Raw genomic sequence first — 19,012 nt, 5'->3', positions numbered from 1 at the left:
TAGGGATTTTTGAAAGGAAGGTTAAAACCTTAGTTCACAAAACTCCAGAAGCGGCTGAAAGCTTTCCAAAATAGCTTGCCAAATCCATTAAGCTCTGCCACTGCAGAGCAGTAAGAGATCCTATTATTTTCCAGTACCATTACTTGAAAAAAAAAGGGGGGGAGGAAACTGGACGTTCGCTGCGGCTGTAACAGTGAGTCCTCAGCACAGCAATTTCCAAGCGAGGCACACTTCCAGGAACCATAAAGAAAATGTTTCCATGATTTAAAAAAAGAAAAAAAGACTTGTAGGAAGAAGGGGGGGGGGGAATCCGGCAACTCGCTGAGACATTCGATTGTTACTATTTTGAAGACTCTTAAGCCAATTCCCGCAAGCAAGTAGAAAAAGGAAACGAAAACGTTTCTAATGAAGAACATTTTAAATAGAAAATAGAGATGGGGAAATATATAGCTTGAAAAACTATAACTAGGGATATGGACACTGTGATTCTGGGCAAGGCGGAGGACAAGTACTTATATTATAATAATAATAATCATCATCATCATCATCATCATCTAGTGCATAACACACCAGACATCACACTGGTTGAGAAAATAAGGTTACAATCATAGACATCGCAATACCAGGTGATAGCAGGGTCGCCGAGAAGGAACATGAAAAAGTCGCGAAATACCAGGACTTAAAAATTGAAATTCAACAATTATGGCACAAACCAGCAGTGGTAATTCCAGTAGTAATCGGCACACTGGGAGCTATTCCAAAAGCACTGGAATTACATTTAAAAAAGTTTAAACTTGACAAAATCACTATCAGTCAAATGCAAAAAGCTGCACTGCTTGGATCTGCACGTATATTATGAAAATGCGTTACGACGTCTTAGGCCCCTGGGTGGGGCCCAACTAGTAATCAATGCCAAATCCGGCGAAACAACTGGCTGCTGTGATACAATTATATAATAATAATAGTGAGGAGGAGGAGGAGGAGGAGGAGGAGGAGGAGGAGGAGGAGGAGGAGGGAGGAGGAGGAGGAGGAGGAGGAGGGAGGAGGAGGAGGAGGAGGAGGAGGAGGAGGAGGAGGAGGAGGAGGAGGAGGGAGGAAAAGCAGCAGCAGTAATCAATGGTATTTGTGATGCATTTTGAATGTTCACTTGACTGAGTTTCATGCTTAATGAATAAAAGAAATAATTATAATACTGGCAGCAACCCGTATCTGCAAAAAACTGCGCTACTCGGAACATCTTATATTTTAAGAAGCTCCTTGGTTGATCCCTAGGACGCTGGCAGCAACCTGTATCAAGCATTAGCACCAGTCACTGGCATTTGTGATGCATTTTTGAATGTTCAGTTGACTGAGTTTCATGTTTAATGAATAAAATATACAGAGCCAGAATTGAGAAGAGGGCAACAGACAGTAAGGGAAGCTGAAGAAACAGTGGGCCACCTGGTAAGCTGCTGCAAGAAGATTGCACAAACTGTCTCCAAGCAGCGGCACGACAAAGCAGCAACAATGGTGCATTTGGAAGATCTGCAAGAAATATCATTTGCCTCTAAGCAAGAACTGGTGGGACCATAAAATAGAGAAAGTCATAAAAAATGAAGAAGTTAAATTGCTCTGGGACTTCAGAATCCAGGCAGACAGGCACCTGCCACATAACACCCCAGACGTAACAGTTGTCGATAAGAAAGACAAAACAGTGTGGATAGTGGATGTGGCAGTGGCTGGAGACAGCAGAATAGAACAGAAAGAAATGGAGAAGATAACAAAATACTAAGATCTACAAATAGAAATAGAATGACTATGGCAAAGGCAAAGCAAGGGTAGGACCAATAGTAATAGGCGCCTTGGGGGCAGTCCCAAAACAACTGGCGCACCAATTGAACCCCATAGGCATTGACAAATTGGCCATCAGTCAACTGCAGAAGGCGGCTTTACTTGGAACTGCTTCCATCCTGCAACGGTATCTGCAACACCATCAAACATCCAGATTTGCCTATCCCAGGTCCTTGGGAAGGTAGACAAAAATGCCAAATCCAGACTGAACGCCTGGCTGACTGTATGATGATGATGTCTAGGGGCAATGGATACAAAGATTGTTTTGAACTGCAGGAGCAGAGAATAGAGAATAAGAGATTCAAAAGCTGGGAAACAGTTACTGGCGTCTCTCAAGCCGAGTCCCAGGCCGCAAAAAAATAAAGAAAACTGCAGAATAAATCACGAAAAAAATAGGCTCCGTGCGTTAGCAGTGGCAGAATGCAGCTTTTCTCTCAACGTACAGTTCTGTGTTGCTCGGAGAACAAGTAATTTAATTATTTTATTGCAAGGAAGGAAAAACAAAGTTCACACATTTTGAAAATCAGCTTTTTTGAAACAAACAAACCTGAAGTCAAACAAATAGCTGGTTAATTCACGCCAACAATTTTAAGAAAGCAGCTGCTCCAGACTCTCCCCCAAATACCTCATTTTCCTGGGCGAAATCCAGAGTGTCTTCTCCGGATGCCAGCAGCGTATGAAGAATCCGTTGCTTCACCTGTTCCCATTCGACCAACATTGATTCTCGATGATATTCTTCTGCCAGGGCAAAGGTCTGGGAAGAAATGGATAAAGAGAAAAGAACAAGCCATCATCCCAACTTCAATGAAAGCCTCGTAGTTAGAAAGAAGCTATAAAATGCTTCGGTTTATCATCCACCAAGGAACTCATCTGGCCTGGCTGCTGGATGTCTATGGAGGTTCTCATTTAGTTTAGTTTAGTTTATTGTCGCTGCACCTTGTACGACGAAATTGAATGCCCTATTTAGTGTACATTATAACTCTAAAAATAAAAACACAAAACACACATCCTTCACATGCTATACAATTGAAATTGAAAACCCCTGATTATTAAGATTGCACTACACCGTAGAATTCAATATAGTTACTGCCCTGGGATAGAAGCTGTTTTTCAGCCTATTTGCCCTTGTTTTTATTGTCCTGTACCGTCTGCCAGATGGTAATAGTTCAAAAAAAAAGGGTGCCCAGGATGAGATGGATCTTTAAAAACGTTTTGAACTTTGTTAAGGCATCGGGAGCTATAAAGCTCTTCCAAAGAGGGGAGAGGGCAACCCCTGACCCTCTGGGCAATGACGTTGACCCTCTGGAGCGCTCTCCTATCTGCCACTGTGCAATTGGCAAACCATACACAGGTGCAGTAAGTTAAAATACTCTCTACGGTGCAGTGGTAGAAGGTCACCAGCAGTTTTTCCTTCACTTGTTGTTTCAGGTAGTATCATCTCTGCTGGGCCCTTTTGACCAGGGCTGCAATGTGAGCGCCCCAGGTCAGGTCGCCATCTTCAGGCTGGCTCCAGAACCGTAAAGCCTACAAACGTGAAATTTGGCGTGTATGTTCTTCTTAGCTTCTAGGTGCTTGCTAAGAAAGGATTTTGTGAAATAACCATCAGATCATTAGTATTTCATATACAGTATATTGACACGCTCTGATGCTAAGGACTTAGACATTCTACTTCCCCTCCCCACCTGAAAAGAACTCTGTTCCAACTGCCAGTTGCCTCACATTCTGTTACCTCAAACTGGCAAACATTCCACTCCTTTACTCGGGAGCGGTCTGGGACTCCTTACAGTACTAAAAGTCGGTACCTCATCAAAATATCTATGCCTTCCACCTATGGAATTGCTTCTGGACTCAAGGTAGCGGGAGGGATATTCCCTTATGTGTTTCAATCACCGATCACCACTGAGCCAATGGATTGAATTAGAGTGAACCGGATTTCTCCTGCGACATAGTTTTGTCGCAAAGCACAGGTATCCAGCTATTTTTTTTCCGTAAATAAGAACTACAGAAGATTCTAAATGCATTTTCCCGAAGCTTTCATGGATTAAAACTATTTCCAGTAACCAAGGTTCTTGGACTCCGATGCTTTCAAACCGCAGAAAGTAGAATTACGCTAATTGTGTTTTTGTTTTTCCTCATAATTTATTCATTTTCTTAAAAATCATGTTTGGTTTAGGAAATCCAAAGTGGGAGGAAAATTTTTGGCCAGTTAATGGGATGGAAAGACAAAAGAGAGATTCAAGAGATTCTGCAGGGTGGAAAAAAAATATACCACCCTCAAGTCTGGAGAATTGAGCCCCATTTTAAACTTCTGCCAGATGTCTATGCTCATTTATTTCACATCAATCATCTCTCTGAGAGACATCAGCTCCTGGGGGAGGGGGGGGGTTCAGTGGTTTCTCTCATCACTGGCTGCCTAATCTTTTATGCTGAAGAAGGCAGGCAGGATGAACCCTTGTTCATTTCATATAAAGCAAGTAAGCTAAATGAAACCATTACAGAATACAGAATAACGGAGTTGGAAGGGACATTTGGAGGTCTTCTAGTCCAACCCCCTGCTCAAGCAGGAGATCCTATATTATTTTAGACAATTGGTTGTCCAGTCCCTTCTTAAAAGCCTCCAGTGTTGGGAGCACCTACAACGTCTGGAGGCAAGCTGTTCCACAGATTCATTGTTCTAACTGACAGCAAATTTCTCCTTAGTTCTACATTGCCTCTCTCCTTGATTAGTTTCCACCCATTGCTTCTTGTCTTGCCTTCAAGTGCTTTTGAAAATAAGTTGACCCCCTCTTCTTTGTGGCTGGAAGACTGCTATCATGTCACCACTGCTCCTACTTTTCACTAGACTAAAGGTAAAGGTTCCCCTCGCACATGCTCTATGTGCTAGTCGTTCCCGACTCGGTGCTCATCTCCATTTCAAAGCGGAAGAGCCAGCGCTGTCCGAAGACGTCTCCGTGGTCATGTGGCCGGCATGACTAAACGCCAAAGGCGCAGAGAACGCTGTTACCTTCCCACCAAAGGTGGTCCCTATTTTTCTCCTTGCATTTTTTATGTGCTTTCGAACTGCTAGGTTGGCAGAAGCTGGGACGAGTAATGGGAGCTCACTCCGTTACGCGGCGCTAGGGATTCGAACCGCTGAACTGCCGACCTTTCTGATTGACAAGCTCAGCGTCTTAACCACTGAGTCATCGCGTCCCTTATAGTCACTAGATTAGAAATACCCAATTCCTGCAACTGTTTCTCATGTTTTAGCCTCCAGTCCCCTAATCATCTTCTAGTCCAACCCTCTGCTCAGGCAGGAAATCCTATACCATTTCAGACAAATCTCTTCTTAAAAGCCTCCAGTGGTGAAACATTCACAACATCTGGAGGCAAGTTGTTCCACTGATTCATTGTTCTCACAGTCAGGACGTTTCTCCTTGAGTGCCAGGATGCTTCCTTCCTTGATCAGTTTTCGTCCTTTTCTTCTTGTCCTGCGTTCAGGTGCTTTGACCCCTTCTTCTTTGTGGCAACCTCTCAAACATTGGGAGACTGCTATCATGGAAGCCCTAGTCCTTCTTTCACTACCTTGGACAAACCCCATTCCTACAAACGTTCTTCGTATGTTTTAGCCGCCGCCTATTTTGTATTCAGAAGGTAGTCCTCAATTTAATGATCACAAAGTAGTGTGGAATGTCAGTTGTCAATCATTATAGTATAAGGTACCACATGAAACGACTTGAATTTATTACCATTTTTTAAAAGGTTGTAATCCACTGAGCTGTGGTGACGCAGGGGTTAGAATGCAATATTGCAGGCTAATTCTGCTTGAGTGCCAGCTGCTGGCAGTTCGATTCTCACCAGGCTCAAGGTTGACTCAGCCTTCCGTCCTTCCGAGGTGGGTAAAAATGAGGACCCAGATTGTTGGGGGCAAATAGGCTGACTCTGTAAACTGCTTAGAGGGGTCTATAAAGCACCGTGAAGCGGTATATAAGTCTAAGCGCTCCATGGCAGAGGACCTAGTTATCTGCAGGATCGCATCCTACCACACACGTCCCTGCGACCTATCCGCTCACACAGGGAGGGGCTCCTCCTGGTGCCGTCTGCTAGGCAATGCCAGCGGGCGACACCTAGGAGTAGATCCTTCTCTGTGATGGGCCCAACCCTCTGGAATGACCTCCCCCCAGACATTCGAACCACCACCGACCTCCGCTCCTTCCGGCAAAAGTTAAAGACTCACCTATTTCAATCAGCTGGCCTGGCACTGTCTTAGTTTTACCTCCCGGGATTTATTTAATTGGGTTTTAAGGGTTTTATAGGCTTTTAACGTATTATATTTATTATTCGATTACAGTCTCATAACCTCCTTCACCAGTATTAATTTAATTGTTTATGTATGTATTTTATAATGTATTTTAGTGACTGTACACCGCCCCGAGTCCTCTCCGGGAGAGGGGGCGGTCTATAAGTGTGAATAATAAATAAATAAAATAAATAACTGCTATTGCTATCCAATGGGTGTTTTTGTCATTTGCAGTCAGAAAATGGCCAAAAAAAAATATTATTTTGCCAATTGCGATCTTGTGGCCGCAGGATTTTGCAATCAATTGTAAATGCCAGCAAAATACTTCCGAAATTTGACATCATTTTCTTCTGGGTTTCTTTAAATTTCCAATTTAGCCCATTCTCGTGAATGTTCAAGTCTATAGTCCTAAGATGTCTTCAAAAATGACCTCATTTCTCCATATGTTTAAAAATTGCATTACACATTATTTCCACACTTATTTTAAATGCAATTTATGGAATGAGGTTATCCAAAACAAAGTATCTACTTTTTTCACTTGGTTTATACCTACTGGATGCCTTTTGTGTTCCAAATATTATGAATTATGAGTAAAAGACTCGGTACTGTTTCAGATTTTGTATATCTAAACTGCCACTGAAATGTTACTTATGTGGCACTCTTCCATCTGGTTTTAGACATTTAATAATTAGGCAAGCAATGAAAGATGTCTGTGCAGATACTAAAAAAACAAAAGAACAGAATACTGATCAAATTCAGCAATGATCACCTTTTCCAAACAGCATTAATATCTTTCAAAATGTGTTTTTTTTTTCCTCGTTACTGACTAATAAAATTCTAATGTGCTCATTATGTTTTTAGTAAAAGATGTAGATTTCGGTGTTGATATCCAAATTTAAAAATGAAGTGAGAGTTAAGGCACCTAGTCTCTTTTGGGAAATTCAACATAAACTAAAAAGTAGAATGGGGATAGAGAGGAGAGGAGAGGGGAGGGGAGAGGAGAGGAGGGGAGGGGAGGAGAGGAGGGGAGTGGAGGGGAGAGGAGGAGAGGAGAGGAGGGGAGAGGAGAGAGGGGAGAGGAGGGGAGGGGAGAGGAGAGGAGGGGAGGGGAGGGGAGGGGAGAGGAGAGGAGGGGAGGGGAGGGGAGAGGAGAGGAGAGAGAGGAGAGGAGAGGAGAGGAGAGGAGAGGAGGGGAGAGGAGGGGAGGGGAGAGGAGAGGAGGGGAGAGGAGGGGAGAGGAGAGGAGAGGAGAGAGAGGAGAGGAGAGGAGGGGAGGGGAGGGGAGGGGAGGGGAGGGGAGAGGAGGGGAGGGGAGAGGAGAGGAGAGGAGAGAGAGGAGAGGAGAGGAGAGGAGGGGAGAGGAGGGGAGGGGAGAGGAGAGGAGGGGAGGTGAGGGGAGAGGAGAGGAGGGGAGGGGAGGAGAGGAGGGGAGTGGAGGGGAGAGGAGGAGAGGAGAGGAGAGTCTTCTAGTCCAACCCCCTGCTCAAACAGGAGACCTTATCATTCCAGACAAGTGGCTGTCCCATCTCCTCTTATTAACCAAATAAAAATAAATGGAGCACCCACAACTTTTGAAGGCAACTTCTCTTCCACTGGTTAATTGTTCTCAGAAGTAGTAGTAACTGTGAAAGGGATCTTGGAGTCCTAGTGGACAACCGTTTAAATAGGAGCCAGCCGTGTGCAGCAGCTGCCAAAAAAGCCAACACAGTCCTAGGCTGCATCAACAGAGGGAGAGAATCAAGATCATGTGAAGTGCTAATACCACTTTATAATGCCTTGGTAAGGCCACACTTGGAATACTGCATTCAGTTCTGGTCGCCACGATGTAAAAAAGATGTGGAGACTCTAGAAAGAGTGCAGAGAAGAGCAACAAAGATGATTTGGGGACTGGAGACTAAAACATATGAAGAACGGTTGCAGGAACTGGGTATGTCTAGTTTAATAGAAAGAAGGACTAGGGGAGACATGATAGCAGTGTTCCAATATCTCAGGGGTTGCCACAAAGAAGAGGGAGTCAAACTATTCTCCAAGGCACCTGAGGGTAGGACAAGAAGCAATGGGTGGAAACTAATCAAGGAGAGAAGCAACTTAGAACTGAGGAGAAACTTCCTGGCAGTGAGAACAATTAATCAGTGGAACAGAAGTTGCCTCCAGAAGTTGTGAATGCCCCAACACTGGAAGTCTTTAAGAAGATGTTGGATAGCTATTTGTCTGAAACGGTATAGGGTTTCCTGCCTAGGTAGGGGGTTGGACTAGAAGACCTCCAAGGTCCCTTCCAACTCTGCTATTGTATTGTATTGTATTGTATTGTATTAACCAGTTTTTCCTTAATTCCAGGTTGCTTCTCTCCTTGATTAGTTTTTAACCATTGTTTCTTGTCCTACTCTCTGGTGCTTTGGAAAATAAGTTGACACCCCCCCCCCCTTTCTTTGGGGCAGCCCAAGTAGTTTGCCAATGAATCAATTTTCTCTTTCTGCTCATCATAAAACCTTTTATCCTTTGCAACTTTAGTTGTGGGCATGAATCCAGAATAGTGCCCACTCATATATCAGCCATATATCTTATGTTGCCTAACGTGACACGCGTCAAGGTAAATGAACGACTGGTTTGACCTCTATTTGGAAGAGATCCAAGTCACTGGCATTGAGATGCAACATGCAAAATATAAGCAGTCCGTGACTTACAATTGTTTAGTGACCATAAGAAACTGGAAAAAAAAGGGATTTACAGCCATTGCAGCATTCCATGTGATCAAAATTTTGATGCTTGGCAACTGGCATGTGCTTATGACGGTTGCAGCGGCCAAGGATGATGTGATCACCATGTGGTAACCTGCCCAGCTGGTTTCTCAGAAGCAAAGTCAATGGGGGAAGCCGGATTCACTTAATGACATGATTCACCTAACAACTGCAGTGATTTGCTTAACCGTGACAAAAAGGTTGTGAAATGGAACGCAGCTCCTTTAACAGCTCTGAAAAAAGTGACTCGTGAAGGTTTTTCACGGTAGTGGTAGCATCCCTGGGACCACATCGCAGCAACTGTGAGGGGGATCTTGGGGTCTTAGTGGGCAACTAGTTAAATATGAGCCAGCAGTGTGCAGTGGCAGCAAAAAAAAAAGCCAATGCAATCCTAAATTGCATTAACAGAGGGATTCAATCAAGATTATGCGATACTAATACCACTCTAGTAAAAGCCTTGGTAAGACCACACCTAGAGTACTGCATCCAGTGTTGGTCACCATACTATAAAAAAGATGTTGAGACTCTAGAAAAATGAAGAAGATCAACCAGAATGATTAGGGGACTGGAGACTAAAACATACGATGAACGGTTGCAGGAACTGGGCATGGCCAGTCTAGTGAAGAGAAGGCGTGTTTTGGTCTGTGACTCTAAATAAAGTATTATTATTATTAGTGAAGAGAAGGACCAGGGGAAACAGGATAGCAGCCTTCCAATATTTGAGGGGCTGCCATAGAGAGGAGGAGGGGGTCAACCTATTTTCCAAAGCACCCGAAGGCCAGACAAGGAATAATGGATGGAAACTGATCCAGGAGAGATTCAGCCTGGAAATAAGGAGGAATTTTCTGACAGTGAGAACAATCCACCCATGGAACAGAAGTTGCCTTCAGAAGTTGTGGAAGCTTCATCACTGGAGGCTTTCAAGAAGAGACTGGACTGCCATCTGTCAGAAATGGGGCAGGGTCTCCTGCTTGGGCAGGGGGTTAGACTAGATGACCTACAGGGTCCCTTCCAACTCTGTTAATCTGAATCTATCTCAGACGATCAAAGGCCTGGAGATTAAAACATGATGAACTGTTGCAGCAACTGGTCATGGCTGGTGTAGTGAAGAGAAGGACCAGGGGAGACATGATAGCAGTCTTCCAATATTTGAGGGGCTGCCACAAACGGGGTGAAGCTATTTTCCAAAGCACCTGAAGGCCAGACAAGGAATAATGGATGGAAACTGATCAAGGATAGATTCAACCTGGAAATAAGGAAGAATTTTTTGGCTGTGAGAACAATCAAGCAATGGAACAGAAGTCGCCTTTGGAAGTTGTGGAAGCTTCATCACTGGAGGCTTTGAAGAAGAGACTGGACTGCCATTTGTCAGAAATTGTGTGGGGTCTCCTGTTTGAGGGGTTGGACTAGATGACCTACAAGGTCCCTTCCAACTCTGTTAATCTTTTAAATAATCAAAATTCAGCCACTTCGCAATTGACTCATATTTATGATGGTTACAGGATCCTGGAGTCACCTTTTGTGACCCGATAAGCAAGGTCCATGGGCCAAATTCACAACAGCTGTGTTACTAAGCTAACAACTGCAGTGATTTGCTTAACAACTGTTCCAAGAAAGGTCGTAAAATGGGGGGACTCACTTAACAACAGTCTTGCTTAGCAACGGAAATTGTGGCTTCAATTGTGGTCGTAAGTCAAGGACTAGCTGCAGGGCCTCAGAACCTAAATTCATCACTGTCATATTAGTTTTTTTTAATGGGGAAGGCACAGGCTTCCTGCCAGAGATAAAAGTCTTGATGTTCTCAGCATGGATCCCAGAAAACACATGTTCTCAGAGCCAACTCCAGATGTGCGCAGGCTAAAAATCTGAGAATTGCAATTTTGACAGCTGTAGTCCTAACAAATCCTGGGGAATGCCAGCTTGGAGAAGGCTGCACTTTAAAGAGATTTGCCAACGGAACTATAATGCTATGCAGGAATTCAGACAAGAAGATGACAGATTCAGAGATATCATTCACAAGGGCATCATCAACTAAAATGGGCATTTAAATGTTGTTTCTCTGGATTATGTTATGGCTACACTCTCACCAAGGACTGTATCTGTTCCCTCCCATCCTTCCATATGACTGCTCTTACCAGTAGTGGCCGAAATTGTGAAAACCTTTTGAGAAAAGTGTATTTTTGAGGTTTGATGGTGAATAAAACCACTTTTTTTGGAGTAGTACCATAAACTTATACATCAATGGAAAGACAATTTAATCAAGAATGTTGCACAACATAGTTTGTTCAAGTATCTGTATCCTATGAAAAGTTATAGCCGAATATAGCCAGCAATAAAACCCAGTTAATAGAAGCAAATGTTCAATCTTGGTTTCACATTGTAACAGCAGCAGAACTAAAAGACTTGGTTCACTCCATGGGAAGATGTTTTAAGGCTGTAATTCATGCTAAAGATTAGCCAACTAAATATTAACTGACAGGGTGATAATTTTTGTATATCTCGTTTCACTTTTCTTCTTTGCAACTGCTACTCTAATAGCAGATCCTTCATAAAGGTTATTGCATTGCATTCTTGATTAAATTATCTTTCCATTGATATATAATTTTATGGCACTACCCCCCCCCCAAAAAAAAGTGGTGTTATTAGCCACCAAACCTCAAAAATACTGTACACTGCTCCCAAAAGGTTTCAACAATTTTGGCGGAATAATTACAAATTAACAGTTTGAAGGGCCTTTTGACTTATGGGCACAGTGCCATTTTGTGCTTGGAAAGCAGATTAAGTCGCTAGATACTGCTTTCCTTGTTAAATCTTGCCTTTCTTCCAGTAGTTGGGGATTTCATTTTACCCGATCAAAACTAGACTGGGCAGAGAAAAAAATGATATTTTGTATGAAATTATGCAGTTCCAGCCAAGCTGCAAAATGCTCGGGGTGCACATATCTGCATTCCCTCATTTTTAGCACAAGTTGGTTGAGTCCAATTTCAATTGATGGTCATTGATTTCTCCATAAAAATCAAGCTATCTTGCAACCTTGATGTTCTCTCTCCTTTATCTTAACAGACATCCGTTTCAATAGGATACTTACTTTTTGGAAAGGAGTGAAAACATGGCTCTGTGATTTGCATGGGGAGTCCAGAATAATCATAGAATCACAGGGCTGGAAGGGACCTTGGAGGTCTCCTATACAAATCTCCTGCTCAAGGCAGGAAACTTTATAGGATCCTGGGCAAAGGGTTGTCCAATCTCTTCTTGAAAACCTCCAGTATTGGAGTACCCATAATTTCTTATTTATTTATTTATTTATTAGATTTTTAGACCGCCCCTCTCCCAGAAAGGGAAAGATAACTCCGAGAGGAAAGCTCTTCCAGTGATTAATTGTTCTCACGGTCAGGAAATTTCTTACTTCTAAACTGGATCTCTCTTTAACTTTAACTTCCACTCATTGCCCTGCCCACTTTGTGCTCTGGAGAATTAGTTAGCCCCCTCTTCTCTAGGGATGACAGCTGTTGTGTCATCCCTAATCCTGCTCTTCAGTAGGCTAAAAGGTAAAGGTTCCCCTCGCACACATGTGCTAGTCGTTCCCGACTCTAGGGGACGGGGCTCATCTCCGTTTCAAAGCCGAAGAGCCAGCGCTGTCCGAAGACGTCTCCGTGGTCATGTGACCGGCATGACTCAACGCCGGAGGTGCACGGAGCGCTGTTACCTTCCCACCAAAGGTGGTCCCTATTTTTCTACTTGCATTTTTAATGTGCTTTTGAACTGCTAGGTTCGGATGGATGGATGGATGGACAGATAGATGGATGCATGGATGGATGGACGGATAGGCAGATAGATAAATAAATGGATGGATGGATGGACAAAGGCATATAGATAAATAAATGGATAGATGGATGGACAGATCGACGGATGGATGGACAGATGGAGGGAAGGATGGATGGACAGATAGGCAGATAAATAAATTGATGGATGGATGGACAGACATTCTTTTACATTACTTTCAATACTTACCCGTTTCCTGGACTCTTCAATGGCAGACAGCAAAGCATTATCCTTTTCATTTTTTAGGAATCCCTGTAGGGAAAAGTACAATTTCCATTAAAAATCAGCTTAGCTTGGAAAGGACATTTGGCACTTCCTACAGAGTTGGGGTAAGCTCTGCTGTTAAGGTCAGACAACTTTCAGCTCCCATTTGCTTCAAAGAGAATATTCTTGAACTTGAGGAGGGGGCGGGGAGAGAGGAAAATGCCAATAAGCTGACAGTAGGGACTGAAGTTCATTAGTGTCCTTTCAATAAAGTAGATAACTGGTCCCTGTGAACTCTTGGCAGTTGGGTCCTGCTTTCATTTTCTCTTATTTCTGGACTTAATTCTGCTCCCTCCTTCCATCGACTTACAAGAACCCCGATGAAGAGCAGGAGGGCGGCTGCTTAACCAGGTTAAATAAATTTAAAAACTGGAAGAGATTGGTTCAGCCAAGGAACCAGCTGCTCCCTTAGATGCACAAATATCTGCAAAAACATATACCTTATAAAATATAACATATGAAAATGCATCAGAGACAAACGCCTTGTGTGTCCAATCATACCTGGCAAATAAAGTATTCTATTCTATTCTATTCTATTCTATTCTATAACTGTCAGAGAGCAAGTGGATGGGCTGCATTGCTGAAGCAAGAAACAGTCATAACTAACATTTTATTGAGCAGAGGAGAGTTGGGTAGGGTAGGGAGAAAAGCTGGCTGAGGAATTCTGGGAGTTGAAGTCCACAAGTCTTAAAGTTGCCAACGTTGGAGACCCCTGTTGCACACTGTTGTAGTTATTGTTGGCTTCCTTCCCTACCATATTGAAAAAAAGGAATATGAAAACTGCCTTCAGCTTCAAAGGGGTGGGGGAGGCAGGATTTATATGGAACGAAGGATATTAATAATCCAACGTAAGAGGAAAACCAACTTTGAAAACCACAACAAAACAGCTGGGAACACTCAATACAATTAATTCTACAAGTCACTCACACCAAAACTTTGAGAAGGAGGTTACCTGAGGGAGGGACACTGATTTGTCTCTAACATTGTCTGAAAAAATCTATACATTTTTGACTGCCATTCATGTCCTGTATGATCTAACGGAGATCTCGGATGCTCACTGGCCCAATTGTAACTATATGGATGATGTATCTGGGACCCAAGAAAGTATATTTTATTTTGTCCTCCATTTTCCTTTGCTTCCATTTTTTAAAATGCTTGTTACCCACCAGAATCTCCTTGAGAGCAGGCAGTCATATGGGTAGGTGGGATGGAGGGAGGGAGGGAGGAAGCAAGGAAGGAAGGAAAAGGGAGGGAGGGAGGGAGGGAGGGAGGGAGGAAGGAAGGAAGGAAGGAAAGAAGGAAGGAAAAGGGAGGAAGGAAGGAAGGAAGGAAGGAATGAAGGAAGGAAGGAAGGAAAAGAGAGGGAAGGAGGGAGGGAGGAAAGAAAAGGGAGAGAGGGAAGAAGGAAGGGAGGAAAGGGAAGGGTGGGAGGGAGGAGGGAGGAAGGAGGGAGGGAAGAAAGAAGGAAGGAAAAGGGAGAAAGGAAGGAAGGAAAAGAAAGGGAAGGAGGGAGGAAGGAAGGAAAGAAAAGGGAGGGAGGGAGGAAGAGAGGGAGGAAAGGGAAGGGTGGGAGGGAGGGAGGATGGAGGGAGGGAGGGAGGAAAGAAGGAAGGAAAAGGGGGGAAGGAAGGAAAAGGGAGGGAGGAAGGAAGGGAGGAAAGGGAAGGGTGGGAGGGAGGAAAGAAGGAAGGAAGGAAAAGGGAGGGAGGGAGGAAGGAAAAGGGAGGGAGGGAGAAAGGAGGGAAGGAAGGAAAAGAGAGGGAAGGGGGGAAGGAGGAAGGAAAGAAAAGGGAGGGAGGGAGGAAGGGAGGAGGGAGGGAGGGAGGGAGGAAGGAAGGAAGGATTAACCAGCATAACCAGGGATCATGAGGGATATTGTAAAATTTAGCAGACATTGTAAGCCATTAAAGGAACAATACAAATGTCCAAAAAGCAGGAAAGTAAATGGTGTTCTTCACCTATTGTAGAACCAAAAGTAAAATGTGAACATAGCTGCAACATTCAACTTTCAAAATATTTAGAGGTTGGAGCCGGATTAGATTTGCCAAAGATTAGCAGTCTCACTTTCCATCACTGCTTAAGATACACCGGGGCATCACAACAGCTTCTTAAGGAAACTGTAATAAGGAGAGAGGCTCATTGTAACTTGATCTCCTGAAGGATGAGCCAGCCCAAGCTGAAATGGTGCTAGATAAGAATTCAATGGAATTGACAGGGGGAGAGAGGGGGCATGGGTCTCTTGTGGCTGTGCAATGATACCAAACTGATGACGCACTTGACCCCGCCCTCCATCTCAGCCTGCTCACCTCCTACATCTTCTCTGCAATGGGCAGCCGCAGACAGCTGCAGATGGACAGCCTGTCCCGTTCTTAGGAAGTAGCACACAACGGAGTATTCAAATGAAGCAAACAAAATGCTAAAACATTGTGCTATTTATGTAGTTATTTACCAAGCACATCGAAATTATATTAAAGTAACCAAAATATCAGGTCGCTTCCAACTCTGTTAATCTTTACAATCCCCAAGGCACGTCACAACTTTTGAGCAACCTCCATTGTTTGAAAGTTGGAAAATTTGACGTGCCCTAAATTCACTTTTGGAATTGGAGGGGGAATATTTTTGGGGAATGGGTTCCAAACCTGGGAAGCCGGACCTCAACAACCTGGGTGTCATCCAGAAGATTAAAATGCAAGCATTCAAACAAACACCGCATTTACGCTCCCTCCAAGTGCAGGTATTTCCCAAAGGTTCACTTCCCGTTTACCTACTTTCGGTAGCATAGCTTATATCAGGGGTGTCCAAACTTGGGAACTTTAAGACTTGTGGACTTCAACTCCCAGAATTCCCCAGCCAGCATGGGTGGGCTGGGGAATTCTGGGATCTGCGGACCGTTGAGGGGGTCCTCATTGTGCACGAACACCGACTGCCTCACGTGCTGCTCTTGCAACTGGGCACAACCTTCTTCAAACTGTAAGTCGACGTCCCTTTCGGGGTTTTCTTAAGCCAGGGGTGTCCAAACTTGGGAACTTTAAGACTTGTGGACTTCAACTCCCAGAATTCCCTAGCCAGCCATGCTGGCTGGGGAATTCTGGGAGTTGAAGTCCACAAGTCTTAAAGTTCCCAAGTTTGGACACCCCTGGCTTATATAATTCAGGAATAGGTTTCATATGTTGCTCACGACTGAAATCCTTTTTTCTTCTTCTTCGTATAATTTTTTTTTTTCCAGTATAAACATACATATTTTATGGACAGTGCATTGACTGGGTCAAGTCTTTTTTTAAGCCACTTAAACAATAGTAATACAAACAGATAGATAGATGTACTTCAAATCTTCCAACTTCAACAATATTGGTCTCTTTCCATAATCCTTTTATCATCTTCCAACTGTTTCTTTAAACCTAAATCACATTTCTTTTTGCCCTATGTTTATTATCCTCTAGCTGAATAATATCATTTCATAGTTTTAAAAATGACTCATTATTCCACCATAACTTCAATGTCCCGAATGGGTAGGGTTGTGGATAACACCAATTATTAACAATATTTAATCAATCGTGGGAATGTATTTTGAACTCCCCATAATTTCTATTCCTTATTCTATTCTATTCCTAGATAATGTAATTTTATTAATAATATTAATAATGTTTTGAAGTATATTGTGAACTCATGACTTAAATCCTAATGTTATCGTACTCTCTAATCTGATTATTTAAATACAGCCACTTGGTGTTTCCCAAAGCAATTGGTTGCTGGCATTTGAGAGCTGCGCTTGCAAAGTTTCTGTGTCCAATGGCTAAATGTCTTTTTTCTTATGGTCCTTAGATCTCTCTTTTAACCACCCACGGTCACATTCTCTTTTTCATATGGCTCTTATGATTAATCCACTACCTGCTTCAAGTCTCCTCCTTCCTCTCTGCCACTGATGTGGAGTGAAGCTTTGCGGCCTAAAGATACTAATTTACTGCAACAGAGTAGGGATTTTCTTGGCAATCCTATTCATAGCCTTCAAAGTGACAGTTGAGGGCCAATTAACACTCTACGTGGCAGGCAGTTTATCCGTTACTCTGCGGTGGAGGGATGGAGTAAAGCAAAGGAAGGAATCTCCCGACACTTTGGAGAAGATTCAGATTGTCACACCCACTTTTAGAAGGCTTTGTGTGTGTGTGTGTGTGTGTGTGTGTGTGTGTGTGTGTGTGTGTCAGAAAAATTCAGAACCAAAGGTGCTTTCCCAAACTGGACTTTCTTTGTTTTTCCTGGTTCTGAAGAAGCTTCTTAGACGAGAAGCGAAACGTCTTCTAGGAAGGGACAAAAGTCCAGTTGCCTTTTGAAAATGCACCTTTGGGACAACCAAGCTCAGAGAGCACCAAGGACTCCTCACACCAAGGTTTCAAAGTAAGTACAGCTCTGACAAAGAACTGTTGATCCATGCTCTCCATGCGCATGTGCAGTGCAATAAAAATTGTTCTGCGCATGCGCAAAAGCAAAAAACAAGATGGCGGCACCTATGGTGGCGCCCGGAGAACCGGTTCGGGGGCGTGGCAGGCCTGGGTCGCTGCCGGTTCCAGCGACCCAGGCCACCAAACCACTACCGCTTTGGCTGAAACAGTCCAAACCGGTAGGAAACCATCACCCTGGTGATTTGAGAAAACAACCGTTTTTATTTCCTTTTTTAAAAGTGTTTTATTTTTATTCTCTTATATATAGTTACAGGTATACATTCACATAGTTATTGTTCTTATTTATCTTTATCACTTTTACATATTTGTTTTTCCATATAAAAGGTCAAAATACACATTCTGGGTTGCTTTGCTTACCATCCCATATAGACCTATTTTGTATTAGCGGCAACCTATTTTTTCTTTTCTTTTCTCCCTCCCTCATTCTCTACTTCCTTCCTTCCTCCTCTCCTTTCTCTTTCCTTCTTCCCTTTCCTTCTTCTCTACTCCTCTCTTCCCCCTCCTACCCTCTCTCCTTCTCTTTCTATCCCTTCCCTCCTTCCTCTCCTTTCCCTTTCCTTTTTCCCTACTCCTCTCTTCCCCCTCCTACTCTCTCTCCTTCTCTTTCTATCCCTTCCCTCCTTCCTCTCCTTTCCCTTTCCTTCTTCCCTACTCCTCTCTTCCTCCTCCTACCCTCTCTCCTTCACTTTCTATCCCTTCTCTCCTTCCTCTCCTTTCCTCTTTCTTCCTTCTCTCCCCTTTCCTCTCTTCTCCTCTCCTCTCTTTCTTTCCTTTTCTGTTGGAGAAAAAAAACAACATTTTTAAAATGTACTCTTAACTTTTAATGATATGACAAGATTTAAGCTGGGTGATTCAGATGTGGATTGTTTTCAAACCTGTACAAGTGCAAAATGCAAACAGAACAAGCCACAATATGTCCCAAAGGTGCTTTTTTCTTTTTCTTTTTCCAAGAGGCAACTGGATTTTCCGGGTTTTTTTTTTTTTTCCTTTGAAGACATTTCGCTTCTCATCTCAGAAGCTCCTTCAACTCTCAGAGCTGAAGAAGCTTCTTGGATGAGCAGCGAAACGTCTTCAAAGAAAAAACAGAAAGTCCCAGTTGCCTCTTGGGGGAAAAAAAAGCACCTTTGGGGACAACCATGACCTGGATGGCGGAGAATCTCCATAAAACCTCCGTATGGTTTGATGAGATCTCATAAATTCCAAACATTAGAAATCAGTTTTTAAAAAAAACAAAAATGGATCTCATGACGGCTCTTTGTCCTTCTCATCCATTGGATTGAAGAATACCGATAATCCTCGACTTACAACCACTTGTTTGCTGATTTAGTCTGAAGTTACAACAGCACCCCCCGAAAAAAGCGACTTATCGCTGTTTTTCACTCTTAACAATCGTTGCAGCATCCCAGGGTCACACGATCAAAATTTGGATGCTTGGCTACGGGTTCGTATTGCGATGATGGGTTACGGTGTCCTGGAGTCACGTGATCACCTCTCCCCCCCCACCCCACCCCGAAAAAAAAAACTTTCTGATAAGTAAAAGAGAAAGAAGAGGGAGTCAAGCTATTCTCCAAGGCACCTGAGGACAGAACAAGAAGCAATGGGTGGAAACTAATCAAGGAGAG

The 19,012-nt window shown here is 43.3% G+C and overlaps 1 protein-coding gene across 2 annotated transcripts in view; it reads right to left on the bottom strand.

The window, feature by feature from the left end:
- NUP93 (nucleoporin 93) overlaps window positions 1-19,012 on the bottom strand; it is a 132,066-nt gene that overhangs the window by 34,197 nt on the left and 78,857 nt on the right. For both annotated transcript variants that reach the window (XM_081963335.1, XM_081963336.1), the window contains 2 exons: window positions 12,859-12,921; window positions 2,456-2,584 (listed from right to left, as the gene is read on the bottom strand). In XM_081963335.1, coding sequence (XP_081819461.1) covers window positions 2,456-2,584; window positions 12,859-12,921 — 192 coding nt within the window. The remainder of the gene's footprint in view (window positions 1-2,455; window positions 2,585-12,858; window positions 12,922-19,012) is intronic.

Source organism: Natrix helvetica (assembly GCF_964273705.1).
Source record: "Natrix helvetica genome assembly, chromosome: 10".
Taxonomy (NCBI): domain Eukaryota; kingdom Metazoa; phylum Chordata; class Lepidosauria; order Squamata; family Natricidae; genus Natrix; species Natrix helvetica.
Note: the sequence above shows the minus strand (reverse complement) of the source record. Positions and strands in the feature narration are given on the sequence as shown.